The 18,160-nt window shown below is 39.8% G+C and overlaps 1 protein-coding gene across 1 annotated transcript in view; it reads right to left on the bottom strand.

Annotated features, from left to right (window-relative positions):
- fstl5 (follistatin-like 5) overlaps positions 1–18,160 on the bottom strand; it is a 145,545-nt gene that overhangs the window by 12,805 nt on the left and 114,580 nt on the right. The window contains exons 11-13 of the mRNA XM_029512772.1: positions 6,568–6,594; positions 6,235–6,353; positions 1,871–2,020 (exon numbers count right to left, since the gene is read on the bottom strand). Coding sequence (XP_029368632.1) covers positions 1,871–2,020; positions 6,235–6,353; positions 6,568–6,594 — 296 coding nt within the window. The remainder of the gene's footprint in view (positions 1–1,870; positions 2,021–6,234; positions 6,354–6,567; positions 6,595–18,160) is intronic.

The raw sequence follows: 18,160 nt of genomic DNA, 5'->3' as shown, positions 1-18,160 counted from the left end.
GGAGACGTGATCTGATAAAGTCCTGTAGTCTGTTCTCAAGCTGCGGGTCCAGAGCGTTTGGTCAACTCTCAGTTCCTAGAAATCACGTTTCAATAATTGCGATAAACTAAAATAATTAATTAATATCCACAAATTTATTGAGATCTGTAATCAACACCTGCTTCAAAACAGTATTCAACTTATAAACTAAAAATATCCACGAGAGAGTTTAACTCCATGAGAGTAATGCGCTGGATTAATTCAGTCTGTCAGTCTCAATGAGCGACAAAAACATGCTGTATACTTTTAATCACTGAGCAATATTTATTTCCTTCTCATACATGTTTTTAGAGTATAATTTGTCATTTTAATTGGACAAAAATACATATCTTGAGCTGGAAAAAATCTGAGTTCTGATGCTCAAATATATTTATATTACACTATACTAATGTAAGGGTGCTGATTTATATCTGCTGGTATTTTGCCCAACAAGATCTAAAATTAGAACAGGAAGTGAAAACTAAAGAGAAAGCATTTCATTAAGATTATCTCACTTTGCAAAATTGGCAGTTTTCACAGACACTCATTAAATCCTGTGATCACATGTTGTTTGTTGGGAGGCAAATTCATAAATATTAAAATCCAAATTTTGAGCACAGATTTTAGCCGGACCTTCGTGTTGAGCAGTCAGATGTTTCTGTGTTACTGATCAGTTGTTTTTAAATGTAGACAGTGTCCCCAAACAGCAGGTTCCCATCCATGTTTTGTAGTCCTGTGTAGGTCTCATCTGCTCTTAATTGATATTGAAATGCATCAATACTATTTTCCCGCTGCAGTTATTTCATTGCTAACTTAAATGTTTGATAATGTTGGTTACTTAAGCATCCTTGAACAGATGCCACTAAATGATGCTGGGCTCACAGCTTAATACACATTCGACATTTAACTAGATTTATTTCAGTTTTTAAAAGAGAATTGAAAAGCTTACAGCTCGTGCTCTCAGTATACCAAATGTCACTGTTCCCCTGTGCACATCTATGGAGCATCAAGATGTGTGTGCGCGCGATTTGGAGCAAACACTCAAGTGCCAACACAAGGACTTGTGAGGCGAGTGTTGGAAAAAGCAACCAAGGTTGTCCAAGTTTGTTCTGAGAACGCTGAAGGAAAGAGGGGGTGTGTGGAATTAGTCAATTATTGGCTTTAAAAGCACCTCAACGGTCTCTGATCTCTGATCAGCTGAAGATGGCAGGTCCTGAAACATTGCCCACATTACCGACATAATGAAGTGCCAGTCAGAGTCCACTAACTGCCAAATGTGTGATGTTTCACGCTGCCTACTGGCTGCAGATGAAGCTAACTAGGGGCCTTCTGAGCACAGAGCACTGAGTATTAGTAGCCTGCTAAATATCAAGGAGAGTCTGAACATATGTAAACATCAAGCCGTTTCCAAAGCCTGGATAAAGTTTGCATGTTTGGATGCATGTAGTGTTTCTGAGTGAAGGACAAATACTGTCGTTAGCTGAGGGAGGTGATTCGATTAAAAGATGTCAAAAATTCATGTTCAGAAACAACGATAGAAAAACATACTTAGAATTAGTCCAAATTTAAAGTAATTATGGAATAGGTTGCCATCAAATCAACATTTTCTTCGCAGAGTGGGAAGAATTTCTCCTGCCTTCTCCAACCTTGAGGTTTGTTGCACAGATGGAGGAAGTTTTGTATTTCTGTGAGAAACAACTTTGTACAAAGGCACATAAAGGAAGATATATTTAATTATATGGATGTCTTGTGTACTAAGCTTCTCACACTGTATGCTCTCTCGTACGTTGCTGGTAAAACGTTTTTGAGCCTGCTTTTTTCTTTTTTTTTTCCAATTTAGTCTGAAAATTACCTGGATGGCCTTCTGTGACTGGATGTCAACTATGAGCACTCGATTCAAAGTCGGCTGTGTCACATAAATAAACTTGTCCTTGATGTTGACCGCTGATGACCACACACACCTCTGGACTGCCTCTCCTGGGGAGCTGGGGCACACCTCCTCCTAGGAAAAAAAACAAAACACAATCTCACACACTGTCAGCCTATAGTCTCAAATCACAGGGAAATACAGCTCATTAAAAAACAATTATCGTCATCCAAACGTTATTCTGTGTTGTTTACTACTTGCCGTCTTATCACCTATGCGGATTTGAGTTGTGTTATCTTGACAACTTAGATAAATGAGCTTTGCGAGGGCCTGCGAAATCTCTGTAATCGCTCCCATTTGTCCGCACATAATCCGCAGAACAAAGTCTGCAGACAATCTGCGGCTGTTCAGCTTCCAGTCCTGGCAGCTCTTGCCTTCCTGGCCAACGGGAGCCTTAACCAGCCTTCTGTCTCTGAAGCTCTCCTCCCTTTCAACCACTTTCCCAGCCCTCCAAGCCTCCAGGCTGTGCCCGGCTGTTTGCTCCACACTCTGTGGGATGATTTAGGGAGCTGCTGGCCAGCAAGGATGAATGAAGGGCTTCACGTTTTTTTTTTTTTTTTTTTTTATTTTATTTCCTCCCCAATATTTACAACCACAGAGACATTGGATGACAGGTGCCCTCCTACAGGCCCACGTCTTTGAGTTGGAAGGACATGAGATAATGTATGAACTTCAGTGAACTATGCTGAGGATTACAGAATTTGTCAAATTTCTAGTGCAATCCCCTTACCAGCCTGCCCCCTCGTGATTTCTCACTGGAGCTGGGTTAAAATGGTTAATTTGGGTATTTTGTAACAATGACAATGCTTTGCCGTCTTTGGCTTCCCAGGAAGGTTTTTAATTTATTTTTTTATTTTTTTTGTATCTGCAGTGTCTTTCAGTGTCCAGCTGTAGTACCATCTGTCAGTGTTTCTGATCCAAAGCAGGTTTGGCAAAGGTAATTTTGAAAGGCAGAAATCCTTGCAATCATTGAGTCATTGATATTGAACCTTGTGAAACCCCTGCAGACCCACACTGTGGTCATTTTTTGTTACATGGCTGTAAAATTGTACTCATTGCACATTTTAAAAGGCGAGAAAATGAACATTGGATGCCCAGCTGAGGGTGTGAATGGAGGCGGCTGTAATCCTGCTTGTGTTTGTGTGTTGCATATGGCTGTATGTGTGTGGGTGCATAGCATGTATGTGATTTATGTAGTGACAGCTTCTATTTCTTTCCCTTTTTTATTAAAAAAATGCATACACCCTCCTCTTACAGACCAGTGTATATTTTTCATGGATTTAGTCAAATCCTGAAGCGCTGGAACTTTTCCAGACACTATCTATTAAACACTGCAAATCTGCATGTTTTTCAAAGGACGCTAAACAGTTGCAGTTGTGAATGTGGATGATATGATTTTAAACAGCATCAGACATATGAGGGCTGTGATATTTCCCCATTAAAACACAGGAAGCGTTCTAGTGTTAATACATTTGTGACAACATCAGCCGTCTGTGGGGAGGAAGCTGTAGAAAACAGCGAAGCAGCAACATCCACAATGTCAAAACAGGGAACTTTTCAAGAAAGTAGCAGCGTACACTTGTTTTCTCAAGGTGCTTCTCTAAGGTCTTAATATAAGATGCGATATACTTATTGTGTGATGCTCGTCACAGAAAAACCGAAAACGGTAGATAGGCCAGTTGGATTTCAAGCTTCTTTACCCACTGATCACTCTGACACACACTCACTAAATACTGAAGGACCAACAATACACATAAGGCTCATTATTCACCAATGTTTCTTCCTGACGTTTTGAAAAAGGTGCAGATTAGCTTTTCCCCACGCTTCTGAAAGTTGAATCTCCTTATGCATTTAACTCAGTTTAAAGTAAAGGAGGGATTCTGGGAAAAGCTAAGCTCTGGTAATAGAAGGTGAAGTGAAAATTGTGATGAAGTGCAGATGAGCGGCTGATTGTATACCATTAGAGATACTAAAGGAGTCTTTCAGGTTCTTCTCTGCACAGGGACGCAAAATAAAATACACTGAGTTTCTTCAATTGGACATCAGTGTTTTCCTCTGTTACGTTGTGTATCGCAGTGAAACCCTATCCATACAAGTTAAGGGTAATGGATTGGCTGTGTGATTACCACTGAGAAATCAATCAATGCTCCTTTGCAATTCAGAAAACCTGAGCACCATGCTGGGAGCAGCCTTGTGTGTTCACAATCCCCCCAAGACGGCTCAGAAACTGGCACCCCAGCTTGAAAAGTGATTGATATCTTAATCGAAAAAGTTCTCAGAGGAACGTTTGGCTGATTGTTGTGTGTTCACGGCATATCTTATATATAACAGCCATCCAGTCAGTGCACGGCTCCTGGGTGAAAAGCATCTCATGGGAAAGCAGCCAGTGAAGAAGATGCAGAAATCCAACAGGTATCTATCAGTGAGCCATTTTGAATATTTTTCCCCTTGAGTTTTGGTGATAGCTGGTGATTCAGGGAGGAAAGCCGGGTGTAAACCGAGGTGAAGCCCATCATCTCCCATCCACTGACTGCATGGAGTCTGTCAACGAATCAAATGAAACAGATGCTGTGATCACTGGGTATTTTTTCTGTGGTGGATACAATGTCCGGGGGAACATCTGTGACAATAACCACTTTGGAGCTGCACCAGTCAATATTTTTATATCAATAAAAGAAAATATAGCCGTGGCTCATCACATCAAAACAACACTTTCCTTTCAGCCCCTCTCCATGAGGCATTTTAATGTTTTTGAGCTCATTGTCACTGGAACATACTTTGAATATGTTGGAGCCGCTAAATGAGGAGCTTATTTAGAGTTAAATAAAGGAAGAGCGAAAACTGGACCGATAAACAAAGAAGATGTTGTGTAATTAGGTAACCGTTTTGTTGTATGTTGGCCATAATAACTTCATGTTGTGATAAAACATCTGCTTTGTTCAGTGTATTGTGCTCAAGTAGCTCAAAAAGACCTTAAAGCAGGTTTGCTGTGAAACACTGCTGTGCTTTTTACACAGCATTGGCACAATAATTATTTGTCTCCGTGTCCTCTCCCATCACTATCCAATCCATGTTATTAAAATGTCAAATTTTAAGGAAATTAAAAAGTGAAAAATGTTTTTAATTTTCGCTTGTGAATTCCATCTGAATTCAACATATTAAATTTAGATGTCATGAAGGGACATTTAACCCAAATCACCAAATACAGAATTAAAATATTCACCATGTCCCATTACAAAACGATGAGACATCACTGTTATTCATGCACGATCTTGAGAAAAATACAATTTGCAGGGATACTCCTCTAAATTTACCCGCAGAGCCGTTTTATGAGCAGACCACTAAAAAATTTAGCCCAACTGCGTCTGAATGAAAGTCTCAGCTAATTCTAAACATAAAACTTTTTTGACTGCTAAATATTGATATCAGAAGCTGCCGCTTGGTCAGACAGAAACACACAAAGTGTCAAGGCCAGCGAATCATGAATCACATCATTAGCCCTGTATGAACACATGTATTTATAAACACAATAAAACACACTGCTGCTTCCCCATAGAAATTCAGTGTGAAACATAAAAGTTTCAGGATTTCTTCATGGTAGAAAATGCATAGGTTGATTTATGCCTGTCAAGGATTCTCAACTCTATTGAAAGCGCTCCATAACATTTCCTCTTTTTATTACACGATGTGGTTCCTTGACAAAATGTTCTAATGTAATAAAATAGAATTGTTAAAGGAGGCGTTGAACAGTGAAATGATTCTGACATGCATAAATCATTAGGGGTTTTTTTTTTTTTTTTTGGATTCAGTTCCTGGACTGGAAAGATGCACAAGTCTTCTCATTTTTTTTTTTTTTTTTTGAGTTCTAGCTGATGTCTAATCAGCAGCTCGAGTTGCACTGTCAGACTCGCACGTGTCTCACCCTGATCTCTGCAACTCGTGTGAGAAGGTGGTCTCTTTAAAGTCATGTCACCTGTACTGCTTCACCTGTTCCTTCTGAGGCGGAGACGTGTTCATCATCAGTGTCTCAGCTTGGATAGCTGATGCATCAAGTGACCCCACGTGAACATAGATGTCACAGAAGAACTCTTCTAATGGCACAAGCTTAGTGTAATATACAGCATGTGAGTCTTTGAAAATTCCTTTGCATCTTTAAATTACTGATCCAAACAGGCTTTTATTTTACCGCCTGAAATGCACAGTCCCATTATGAAGATGGATTTAGTTTAGCTTGAAATCTGAAAATGTTTGGAAAAAAGGTTTTTTCTTTTTCCCCCCTGAGCACTCACCTGCAGAGCCAGCAGCTTCTCGCTGGGCTTAATGTGTCGCTGGATCTCACATGCCACCGGCTGAATGACTTTAATGCCGTCTTCGTAGAACACATAGAACATGTTGCCAATGCCAAGACCTGCAGCCGGGTAAAAATAGGTCTGTTACACACCTGAAATGAATGGTGAACAGCCTGAACGTTTTCAGTGGAAATAAGCCTACAACATTGTTATCTCCTTCCAAAGCATCAAATCATTTAATCCCTCTCCTCACAGTTCAGTAACCCTATTACAAAAATTCAATTAACTCTGTTTAATGAATGCCACAGTGGAACAGAAGCAGTCTAGACGTACCTTCTTCTCGCCACAAAATGTTTGCCACTGTGAGGGAGGAAAAGAGGAAAGCACAGTTGAAAATAAATGTAAGAATCAATAGGATCCCCTTTGTGAGCGCTAACACCCAAACACTCACTCCTGTAGAAGCAAAGTGTAAAGCAGACCACATGAAAGTTTTATGGAAGCTTTCTCTCTGACATCTACTGCAAGAGACAATCGATGGAGCCCTCTGCTTGGAAATAATTTGATACCAAACACTGGAAAATGGAGTGCAGTCAACTAACTACAAGTACTGTAAAACACATTTTTGGAAGCTGCAACCAACACTGATGCAGAGAGATGTGAAGTACATCTTAAAAGTGAAATCTCCGGCAACAGATCATCAATATGGGCTTTATGGATAAGCTGCCTTTGACACCCATGAGTAGTCCACAGGTGTCAGGCTCAGATGATTCTCATAAGTCATTAGGAGGGATTAGTGTGTTGCTCTTCAGCTGGTAAAACTATTTTGGTTCCTGTAAAAGGTCATTTCTCATTAAATTCACTTAGAGCTGACTAATGATGTAAAATGAGGAATGGAACCATGCAACGCCTCGAGTGCTTTAATGGACAACCTAAAATACAGGCCGGCAGTCACAAATTCCCTCGATGTGGTAAGACGAAAATCCTTTTGTTTTTTTTAGGTTAGGCACATCTACAATGTATGAGAACTTTTGGGGCACGAAAAGAAATAAACAGACATTACAAACAAATTCTCTCTTCAAATGTTAATGCTTGGTTACTTTTAAAAAAGACAAAAGTAAAGCTTCATGTGCTAAAGTTTGGGTGTACTTCCTTAACAGGTTGGCTCCTAATTGACTTTTAATTTTAAAGACAGGTCAAGAAATGTCAGGTGTTTTCAGCTGATGATAAAGCCTTTAACGTTTCAAAACTAGTAACAAACATCAAACACGGGCTCTTCTGAGCTCCTGACTGAGGATCTGAAAAACATGAGGCTACAAAGTGCTTCCATCTTGAAAAGAAATGGCAGTTAAGGAGGACTCTGAAAGTCAACGCACCATCTGGCCAACCAAGAAAACTTTCAGGTATAACAGCATGTTTGTGGATAGAAAGCGAAACTCCGACATGCAGCAAAGTTTTGCACGCCACTGACCACCACACCTGAGCAGCACTGGTGGTCAGTGGAATGGAACTGAAGAGATTCCAGCTTCTACAGCAAAGCAGTGATCCATAGCAGACCTTTAAATCTACTACGTAATGTTCAAGAAATAGAAGCTAAAGCTTCTGGAAAGACGCCTCACAATTCTGCGACCTGAGCATCTTTGAAAATCTGTGGGTGGATCCTCAACATGCAGTGCCTGCCTAATAATATCAAAGAACTTGAAGCAATCTGCAGGAAGAGTGCGTGAAAATTCATAAATCAGGAACAGAAAGACTTTTAGCTACAAAAAGTGTTTGCAAGCTGTGATATCTGCCAAAGGGGGCTTTCTGATTCAGTATGGTGTCTCAACTTTCACACATGACACGGTTACTGATTTCTAACTTTAAAGTTCATGAAGTGAGAGATAACAGTGCATTAACATTTGAACCAAGGACATTTCTCAGCTGTAGGGTGTGTATTTACTTTTAATAATAATAAAAAAAAAAAAAAAGTCAAAATCATACTTTTCTCTGAGGTGCCCAACTTTTGCAAACAACTTTCCATGCATACAGTATGTCTGAGCATATTCTGTCACTTAATGAGTGTCATCCTGCAGCCGACCAGCAGACGTTCTGTCCTCTCAGTCTGGCTTTTAACTGTGACCTTCTCTCATTGTTCATGTGTCCCCAGTCGTCCCTCTGCTTCAATCCCAGCTTCCTTTTTCAGACATTTTCAGTCTACAAACCAATCTCCAGACCAATTCACATCCGATTCTAATCTCGCCTCTAATGTAATGCTCATTCTCGCAGCCTCTTGCTCGGGTGGACAGATGCAGAGGAAAAAAAAAAAAAAAAGAAAAAGGAGGAAACAAAGCCAATGAGACACCACTGTGCCGTTAGTCAGACTTAATCTTTCAAAAGTGCTTTGTCAAGTGTTTCCTGTGCACTCTTGCATACCCTTTAGCTCATTAAAAGTTACACAAAAAGAGGTCCTGGATATAGAGGGACAGGGAGGGGGGGAAGTAAAGAAAGGCAAGGACAAAACAAAAAGCAAAACAATACAATTTATTTGAAATGTGACAAAAATGGAAAGTGGAGAAAATGGAAAAGAGGAGTTGAGATGAGATCTTGTGTACTCTGGTCTTTTCCAATAGCCCACAGTATTGATGCTATTCATCACTTGGCAGAGAGACCGTGGCTGGTCTGCACATACAAGGGGCCCATACATCAACTTCATCATCCATATAACAAAACAAGCTGCCTGCCACTGTAGGCGGCGAGTTCACTCTTTCTGGCCGTAATAACTGTTTCCACTGGGCTCCAAACATTGGGAACGCCATGCTAACCAACCAGCCTGGACTCTGCAGTTCCTACCCATCAGCAAGGTTACATAAATTCAATTTGTTTACAAGAGCAAGCTGCTGCGACAGCGAGCCAAACAGCCTGTGGTGATCACCATAGTGGTCATGGCAGACCAGAGTGAAAGTATAGTATAGGTGGACTAATTGGGTCACAGCAGATACGAATGCAAAATGCATTCCAATGTTTTTGCTGCTTTCCGAGAGAAGCCCGCAGTAGTTTGTTGGAAATATCGACCCCTGCTGTGTGTTTGAGTTGTAGGAAGTCTGCCTGCTAATTGCTGCTATCCAGTTGATAGGAAGGAGAACAGGAAAGCTGAAGAAACTGAGAAAAGTATTTTTTTTTTTCTTCGTTTCCACATTGATACAGAACAAATGTTCCTTCACTGGAGGGATTGATAACAAAGCAGAGCAGGTACACCACTTATCCATAACTGTAGCTGTGCCAGTAAGATTTTAGATGTATCTGCTAAAACCCACTTACAGCACACCCCTCCTCCCCCCCACTTTGGATATGAGCCCGAACCTGAAGATCAGCAGAAATCGTCTTTATCAATAGAAGCTAATATGATCTTCAATTCTGCTCCCTCAGTTGTTCCCTTTTCTACATTATTAATTTGAATAGTCTTTTTCTCTGATAGATTTTCTCATATAGATGTTCTATAAAGGAAAGCTTTTAGTTTTCCTGAACAGTTTGTTTGTTGCCCCCAAAAACTTTAAATGAGCTCTTTAAAGTCTTAATAAGCAAAACACTTCGACGTCGCAACTGTCCCTGCTGCTCTCCCTCAGGTTTCTTCTTGTGAGGTCCAGAAGGTAAAGCAACTTTAAGCACTTTTATGACTTTTATTTCAGGAGTATAGCAATAGGCCTGACTTAACTGCAGTTTTATTGATTGTTGGGCAAAAGTTAAGAAATTCCTATACTTTTTTATTTTGTGCTTACTGACTGGATTGATATGGGCTCCGTGGGGAACAATATGAAATCACAAAGGGATTAAATCACAAATCCAGTTTTGAGTATTCGGATTTGCCGCATTTAGGTGTTGCATTCATCTTTACTTTTTTATGAATACTTTTCTGTTCAGAATTGAGGTACTTTGGATACTTGAGGAATGAAACCAACGGCAGGGTTTAAAAATGGAAGAATTCTACCACAGTCAATAAATCCCTTTAAAACACCAAAACTAACAATCCATTACTGTTGAAATAATCTTTTCAATTGTCCTCAAGTTTATTCTTAAGTAGAGACGACAGCCAGCGCAGCAGTTTTCAGTCGCACAGTTGAGTGCGAAAACATTAGAAATATAAAAACAGTTAAAGAGAACGTTATTGTGTTGTTTTTTGTTATTGTTGTAATGTAATGTAATTGTGTAATGTATGTTTATGTAAAAGATGAAAATGACAGTTGAGAAAGTGACAAGGGGTGATTTTTGAATACTGAGAGACTTTATATCCGATTCTAAATGGCTGGTTCGGTGATGTGTGCGCTTCAGTGCGAACGTTGAAGAATACGAATCAGTGTCAGTCCTTCGAGCTCCTCGTTTGGCTTCTTTCTGCATTGCAAGTCATGACTCATCAGTGATCAAGTCTTTTAGCATTTATATTTCAACCGTCCATTGTTATTTCTTTTTTTGTTGTTACTTTTATCAACTGCATAAAATTTGAGGAGGTTTGACAATTGGGGGTTAACTTCAACAGAAAATCCCAGACAGCACTATTTACAGTCATGAAGAGTAGGAAAGCATTTAAAATAATAGGACTGGCTGCACTAGAATTAGAAATGGAAGCCTGTAGGGGACTGAGGGCTGTGTCATTTCTTTAAAAGGAAAAGCATTCAGAGGACTTAATCCTTGGAGAGAAATCCTTGAGAGCTGAAAAAAAAAAAAAAAAAAAAAAGTACAATTTCCTGGAGAAGGGTTGAAACATTGAAGCTTGAAAAATAAAACTGTATTTCTACCTCATCACAAACAAAAACTGCTACTGGAAGTCATGGAGAGATAAATATCTCTTTGTACAATGAATCTGAACCACCTACAGTTCTGTTTTTTATCAGTTTAGAAATGCCCTTTTTCTAAAGCCTTAAAAAGGTTTGACACAATGACACAATCTGTGCACGTGAAGCAGGTCAGTTCACATTTAATCTTATGTATCATAAATCACTGCCAAGGTGTGATTTCAACTTGTTTTCAGGTTGTTTTATTTATTCTTGCTTTGTGAACTCTCCACTTTGTCTTTTGTGGTGATTTCTTCATTAAAACATTAAAGCACTTTTATCATCTTTTAGTTTTTACAGAATATTCACAGGATGTCATGTTGTAACTATGGCTTAAAAGGCCGTTAAACTTTCTGTTGGGTTTACAATATTCATTTCACAAAGCCTTCAGCATGAAACTCAGTTGACAGGCAGTGGGCTGCTGACACTGGGTATAGCGTCACTGCTTGGTTAGAGCTCCTCGGTGCTGACAGCGTGTCCAATACTGTGTGAAAGCCGGCTGTGATGGGAGGGACGTTGCTGATGGAAACATGGTCGCTATTTTGGCAGCAGCTGATCTCCTCCATTCTAAGGATATGGAGCAGACAGCATGGCGGACAGTGTAGAAGAGAACAGCTTTGTCGAGACTTTAACGTGAGGTGTTATCTCTCATCCATGCACGATTGACAGCTGGTTGATTTCAGGGTTTTTGTTGTATCCAATCACTTCATCAGCAGATTTGAATGATTACGATCTTCCTCTCTGCCTCAATCTGTGAAATGAACCGCCACCAGTATTTTGTTTTATTCAATTTATCGATGTGAAAAAGCAGTGTAACAGTAGAGATTAGCATGACGCGAAGATGACAGCCTTTAAAATGGAGGCAATGAAATGATAACGCATAACGAACGGGATAAATTTGTATGAAATCACAGCAATGTCTTTGAGGCAAGTAGGAGAATTGGTCATCAATAACACTGATCCATCAATCAGTTAGACTTCCACACCTCAAAATAATGAACGTAAGACAGCTGTGTTCCAAGCTGCAGTGTTATGCGCAGGTTTATTTATTAGTTTTTGTTGTTGGTGGTTTTTTCAGATGCCTGAAATGTCTTTAAACGAGCTCACAAGAGGTACAATGCAGGATTTAAAAATTTCAGTAACAGTGTTAGTGAACTCACCCACTGTGTGAGTCATGAAGAGGGAGTAAAGTTTGGAGCAGAATCATACACAGGACAATATGCTGTATATTATTGTGTTATGTTACTTTTACAATCAAGTAAAAATGCTCAATTCATGCTTCGACTAAAGATACAGTTGCTCTAACCGGCTGGTTAGTTGCTCGAAATCAAAACTGCATACTGCATCAATCATCCTTGCAGAGGTTCGATGCACCAGCACTTCCTGTGCCGTCGTCATACTGACACAAAAGTACTTGTTGGAGATACAGTGGGTGAAATAGAGACTGAATAGTTTGTCTGTTGGCTGAGTGTCTCTCTGAGACCAGGTTTGCATAACAAGCTCTTCCTCAAGCTGCCTCCTCCAGTTTTTTGTCTCATCCTTTGTTTTATCTGCTTAGAAGGCACCATGACTGTAAACACAGTGCATCCACTAATAAACCTCTTTTTTTTTTTTTTTTTTTTCTAATGGCATTAACCTTAATGCTGACCAGCCAACTGTTCACCTATTAAAATGTTCTGCTGCTGTGAGTGCAGAGATATCACATGATGTAATGATAATTTAAATTCTTCTATGGATTTCAATAAAGCCTTCGTGGGTTTAAGGGTAAGTTACCGCAGTGACAAGCCAAATGTTGTATTTTCTCTGCTAATTAGCTCTGAAGGGAGCACCAAATGAAACCAAAGTCTTGTATCAGTAAAAGTATGCACAAAGTGAGCAAGAATGGTTCTTTTTTCAAGGGCTCCATATAAAAACATGTCACCCTCCTTTGAAATGTGTCTTAGTGCTTCGACGATTCGTTTTTTTTTTTTTTTGTTTTTTTTTTTTGTCCCTTTGCTGACGTGGGTTTCCTCCGGTTTCCTCCCAACGTCCAAACACATCATGTTTGAGTTAAATGGTGACTCTAAATTGTCTGAGTGTGAGTGGTTGTTTGATCACAAATGATTTGGTCCTTTTTGAAATCTGTTTGTTTCTCATGCCACCTTGAAATCGTACATAAACAAAGAACCAATTTTCAAGCCTTTTTTTCCTCATTCATGGCTGAAAACTGATTATTGACCAATTTGGAACAATTGAATTTGTTTCATAGTCAAAAGAGCGGCAGAGTGGTTAACACTGTTGCCCCACAATAAGAAGGTTGTCTGGGGCCTTTCTGTGCAGAGTTTGTATGTTCTCCTTGTCCAAAGACGACATGTTTGGGTTAACTGACTCAGTGTGACTGGTTGTGTGTCTATGTCTGTCTCTGTGCGTTGGCCCTGTGATGGACTGGCGACCTGTCCAGGGTGACCCCGCCCTCACTCAGAATGTGCTGGGTTTGCCTCCAGCACCCCCTGTGACTCGGAAACAGATAAGAGGTAGAGAATGAATGAATGAATGAATGAATGACTATTTGGTCTTTAAGGGCTCTTCAGCTGAAGAAGGCAAAGGAGCGTCAGCTTGAGGTGGCATCTCCTCTGTACAACACTCTGAAAGTCCCTGATAGGAGGCATGGAGTGCTGCATCATGTAAAGAAACGAAGAAGAGAGACAAAAGCAACAAATGCTCGTTCTGACACTGCAAGAAATAATTGGCACATTGTGAAGGGCAGATATTTATGCCGGTTTAGCGGCAGACTGTCAGAGATGGATGGTGCTCTGCCTGCTGGTGACAGGCTGTTAAAGAGATCTCAGAATAGTGACTGCTTAAGTTTTTCTGAAGTGTATGGGTGAATCTTAAAGAAAAACAATACACTCGGGTGTTGCTCCTTTGAAGTAAAGGTTGTGACCTTCAAGCTCAACTGTGGCAAATTCATCCCAACATCTCTTTTTGCCATCATTTGTCATATGATGTTTTTCATTTCATCTTTACCTTCATACCTTATTCAGTCCTTTGACACCCCCCCCCCCCAGGCCCAAGGCAGATCATAAACATGACGATATCACAGAGATGAGATCACGGCTCTCCACAAAGTCAAATTTGAAAACATTTCCATCTGTAATCACAACTTGTCATTTGTGTCAGTGTCTGTTTTGGATCACTGGAATTAGATCAAGCGTAGTCTGGTACCACAACATCCCCACCAGCATCTCAACGTCTGGAGCTTTTGATTGAAGAATCCATAATTCTTACAGGCAAATGCCACCCAGTTTAATACTGCGCTGTCTTCCCCGAGACTGAAGCCAATTAGGTTGGTGCCTGTGAAGCTAAAGCTAGAAAACCAGAAGGACTGACGAGGAACAAAAGCTTCTTTTGGGTTGTTCTGTCTCCCGCGATATGATCATAGTCCATTCAATTTCAGAGAAACTGCAAAATCCATTTACCAACTGCGTCGGAAATTTTGATTGTATCGCACAATCATCCTCTGCAGATGAATTTCAACCCAGTTGTTGAATTGAATTTATGTCTAGATTGTGCATCCAACTTGTATTAAAAGATGAAATTGAAAGTTCATTTTTGGAATTGTAAATTAGCAGCTATTAGAATTACTTTACTTTTGATTGTAGATCAGTTATTTGAGGGATATGCTATCATAGCAAAACTTGTTAGTGATTACAAAGGAGTTTTTAGGTTGGATCAAGAATCAGTACAGTGAAAGTAATATCTTTGTTAATTCATGATTTCTATAGTAATTTGTTCCGCCGTCTCTCTAGGAAACCCGAACGTCAAAGCAGATGCTTTGCTGTAGGAGTGTAAAAAGAGAAATATGTTAGAGAGCCTCTCCAGTCAGAGCACAACGCCGCATTGAGCTTATCTCATTTCACACGCTCGATGTAGAACGGCCTGTGGTTTTGACATGTTTGTGATTTGTCTGAACTACATTGGAAACACAGATGTTTAAATATATGATAAGATTTTTACAGCCTTGTTTGGTTTCAGCTCCCACTCAAAGTAGTAATAAATAAAATTGATTTCATATGCAAGTTATGTGTCCATGGCCAGTTGCGCAGTATTTTATTTTATTTTCTTAAGAACAAAAGAGAGTAACCATGATATTCTTGCCAATTTTTGTTACATGATGTGTCCCCCCCCCCTCCCCCTTAAGAGAGTTTAGATTTTTGACTACTGGCCAAAATGTGTCCTTCAAATTGGAGCTAACTTCAGAGCATCTGTTGTTCACGTCCACAGAAATTGGAGCTTCGCAATGGCCTTCAGTCAATGACATAAACTTTAAAGGCAATATTTCAGGATGCAGACTGAACAAATGAAAGAAACAGCGGCTGGAAGTTTACTAGAGACTTAAAGAATGCATTACATTGCTGCCAGCCAAGGATGGTGGTGGAAATATGAACACAGCTGTTGGTGTACACACATGCTTTGGGGAGCGTGGAGTATTTCATGAACCTTTGTCATACGTGTGTTGTTGATTGCTGTATATGGTACTCAGGTGACTCGTGCGACGCAGTCTGACGCCAACTGTACATGTGAGGGTTCAAATGGGCCCTTCAGTGTAGTCAGGTACTGGTGAGAAGCTATTAATTGAAAATGGCATCTGCTTAGTTGCCGGTTTGCAGGTTAATGTGGACCTGAACACTCGACAGCATCAGAGCTCTGTTTGTTGGTGTTTTTATAATGCTTCTTCCTCTTTGACTACCTTTTTGGGTGCTTTAAAATACCCTAAAATGAGGAAACTCGATCAGCGCGTCTGGAGTGCATGCAATTTTGATATTTTATGGGTCAGACAAGTGCACGTCACAAAATGGCCCAATGGTGCCTCCTTGAAAGTGAAGAAATTTGTATCTTTTTGCTTCTTTTGGGATGTGATGGAGTCAGTGGGAACAGCAAGTTATATTTTGTGTCATGATTATTTTTCCAGTGATGTATTATTGATCACATTAATCACATTAATTAGTGGGCGACTTGAAACTAAATAAATTTAAATCAGTCTTAACTGAGAGATGCACACATTGAAGAACATTTCCTTGGCTTTTCATTTTCCAGTTCATCAGAATCAGAAATACTTTATTTATCCCCACAGGGAAATTATGCAATATTTTTCTGAATAGAGAATAACAATTAAATTATTTACTGTCTGGTAACCATTTGTTGGATTTTTTTGAAGCCTGTAAACTAGACTTCAAATGATTTGTGATTATGAACATTGTATGTTCTCTTTTTCTCTTTGAGTAAATAATTCTTGTTGTGGGTGGAAAGCTTTGCTGAGTATAGGAGGCTTTTGTTTGTATTTATTGTTAAAAATAACAAGGATTAAAAAAGCTGATCAATTTGAACCTCAACGCTTTGAAGTGCTTTAAAAACAAAAATAAAAAACAAAACATTATGTATCATATTTTGTAAGAACTTATGCATTGCCCCATTTCCTTGTGTAAAATGTTTCCATCAATTGGCGAACAAGTGAAATTACTTAAAATTTTTATATATATATATATATATATATATATATATATATATATATAAACATAGATAACAGGGTCATTTACACAGAATATCTAAATAGTTTGAGTTAAAGCAGTGCCTCAGTGTGTCAGCACCTCTACCAAGCATGTGAGCATTCAGCAGCAGTGTGCGTAAACCTCAGACGGACACTGCTGCTAAAGCCAAACACCCAACAACCTCGACCAAATCAGCAGCCCAGCACGCTCTAAATATTCATAGCATGATCATGTGTTTCAACTTGGCATAATGTACCACATTATTAATAATTTAGTAATAACATCTGCTTGTAAAACATATTGATGTGCATCAACAGGAAACCAGTCAGTTTCATAAAAGCAGCTGTAGGCTATATACTGTACTGTCTGTTTAAACCCGCAACATAACAGCAGACAAAAGCAGCTCCGAGTCGCTCTGTGCTGGCCTTCAACACCAACGTAATGACCACAGCTGGCAGCTTCCCTCGAAAATATCATCCAGCTGCCCCCGAAGTGGAGGGCCCAATAAGGATATCTGTCCATCTGTAGTGGCTAATCAAATGCCAAAACAAATGACACGCGGGTCAAAACTCAAGCGGTCAGCCTCCTCAGAGATTTAATGAGTCTTACACAAGCTGTAGCACAAACGCAGCTGCTTCGTCCTTTTTTAAACCATAAGTGATCTGTTCTCTCACATGCGGAAATGTCACATCTCATTGTTCCTCCATGTGAAGGTCATTTGATTAAACCTTTTGCTCACGATTATTCACATCATCTGTGAAATAGATGTGTAGCTTTTTCATACATTCAATAAATTACCGAATGTTTAAACATCCTTCAGGTGAAGGCTGTACATCTTCCCTTTTTTTTAATCAAATGAAAAACTGTGACGGACACATGTAAATAACGCTTTAGGCTACTGTGCTACTCAAGTAATACGTTTGACTCAACCTCTTTTGACTATTCATTCATTCGTCCTCTACCTCTTATCTCTTTCCGGGTCATGGGGTTTGCTGGAGCCAATCCCAGCTCACTCTGGGCGAGGGGCGGGGTCACCCTGGACAGGTCGCCAGTCCATCACAGGGCCAACACACAGAGACAGACAGAGACCAACAACCACTCACACTGAGTCAGTTAACCCAAACATGTCGTCTTTGGACAAGGAGAGCATACAAACTCTGCACAGAAAGGCCCCAGACAACCTTCTTATTGTGGGGCAACAGTGCTAACCACTCTGCCGCTCTTTTGACTATGAAACAAATTAAATTGTTCCAAATTGGTCAATAATCAGTTTTCGGCCACGAATGAGAAAAAAAGGTTTGAAAATTGGTTCTTTGATTATGTACGATTTCAAGGTGGCATGAGAAACAAACAGATTTCAAAAAGGACCAAATCATTTGTGATCAAACAACCCTCAGGTGGATCAGTCAAAACAATTTAATTGTTAAACTATATTTGATATATCAAGAGAAACAGTCTGGAAAATCAAGGCAACCTGTTCTTCACAGAGAGCGGGATTACAGATATATTTATGCAGGTGTGTGCCAGTAATGCAGAGACAGATCGTATATTCCTCCAATCGCACGAGTTTGAAAACTGCTGCTCAGCTAATAA

This window comes from Echeneis naucrates, chromosome 10, assembly GCF_900963305.1.
Source record: "Echeneis naucrates chromosome 10, fEcheNa1.1, whole genome shotgun sequence".
NCBI classification, from domain to species: domain Eukaryota; kingdom Metazoa; phylum Chordata; class Actinopteri; order Carangiformes; family Echeneidae; genus Echeneis; species Echeneis naucrates.
Note: the sequence above shows the minus strand (reverse complement) of the source record. Positions and strands in the feature narration are given on the sequence as shown.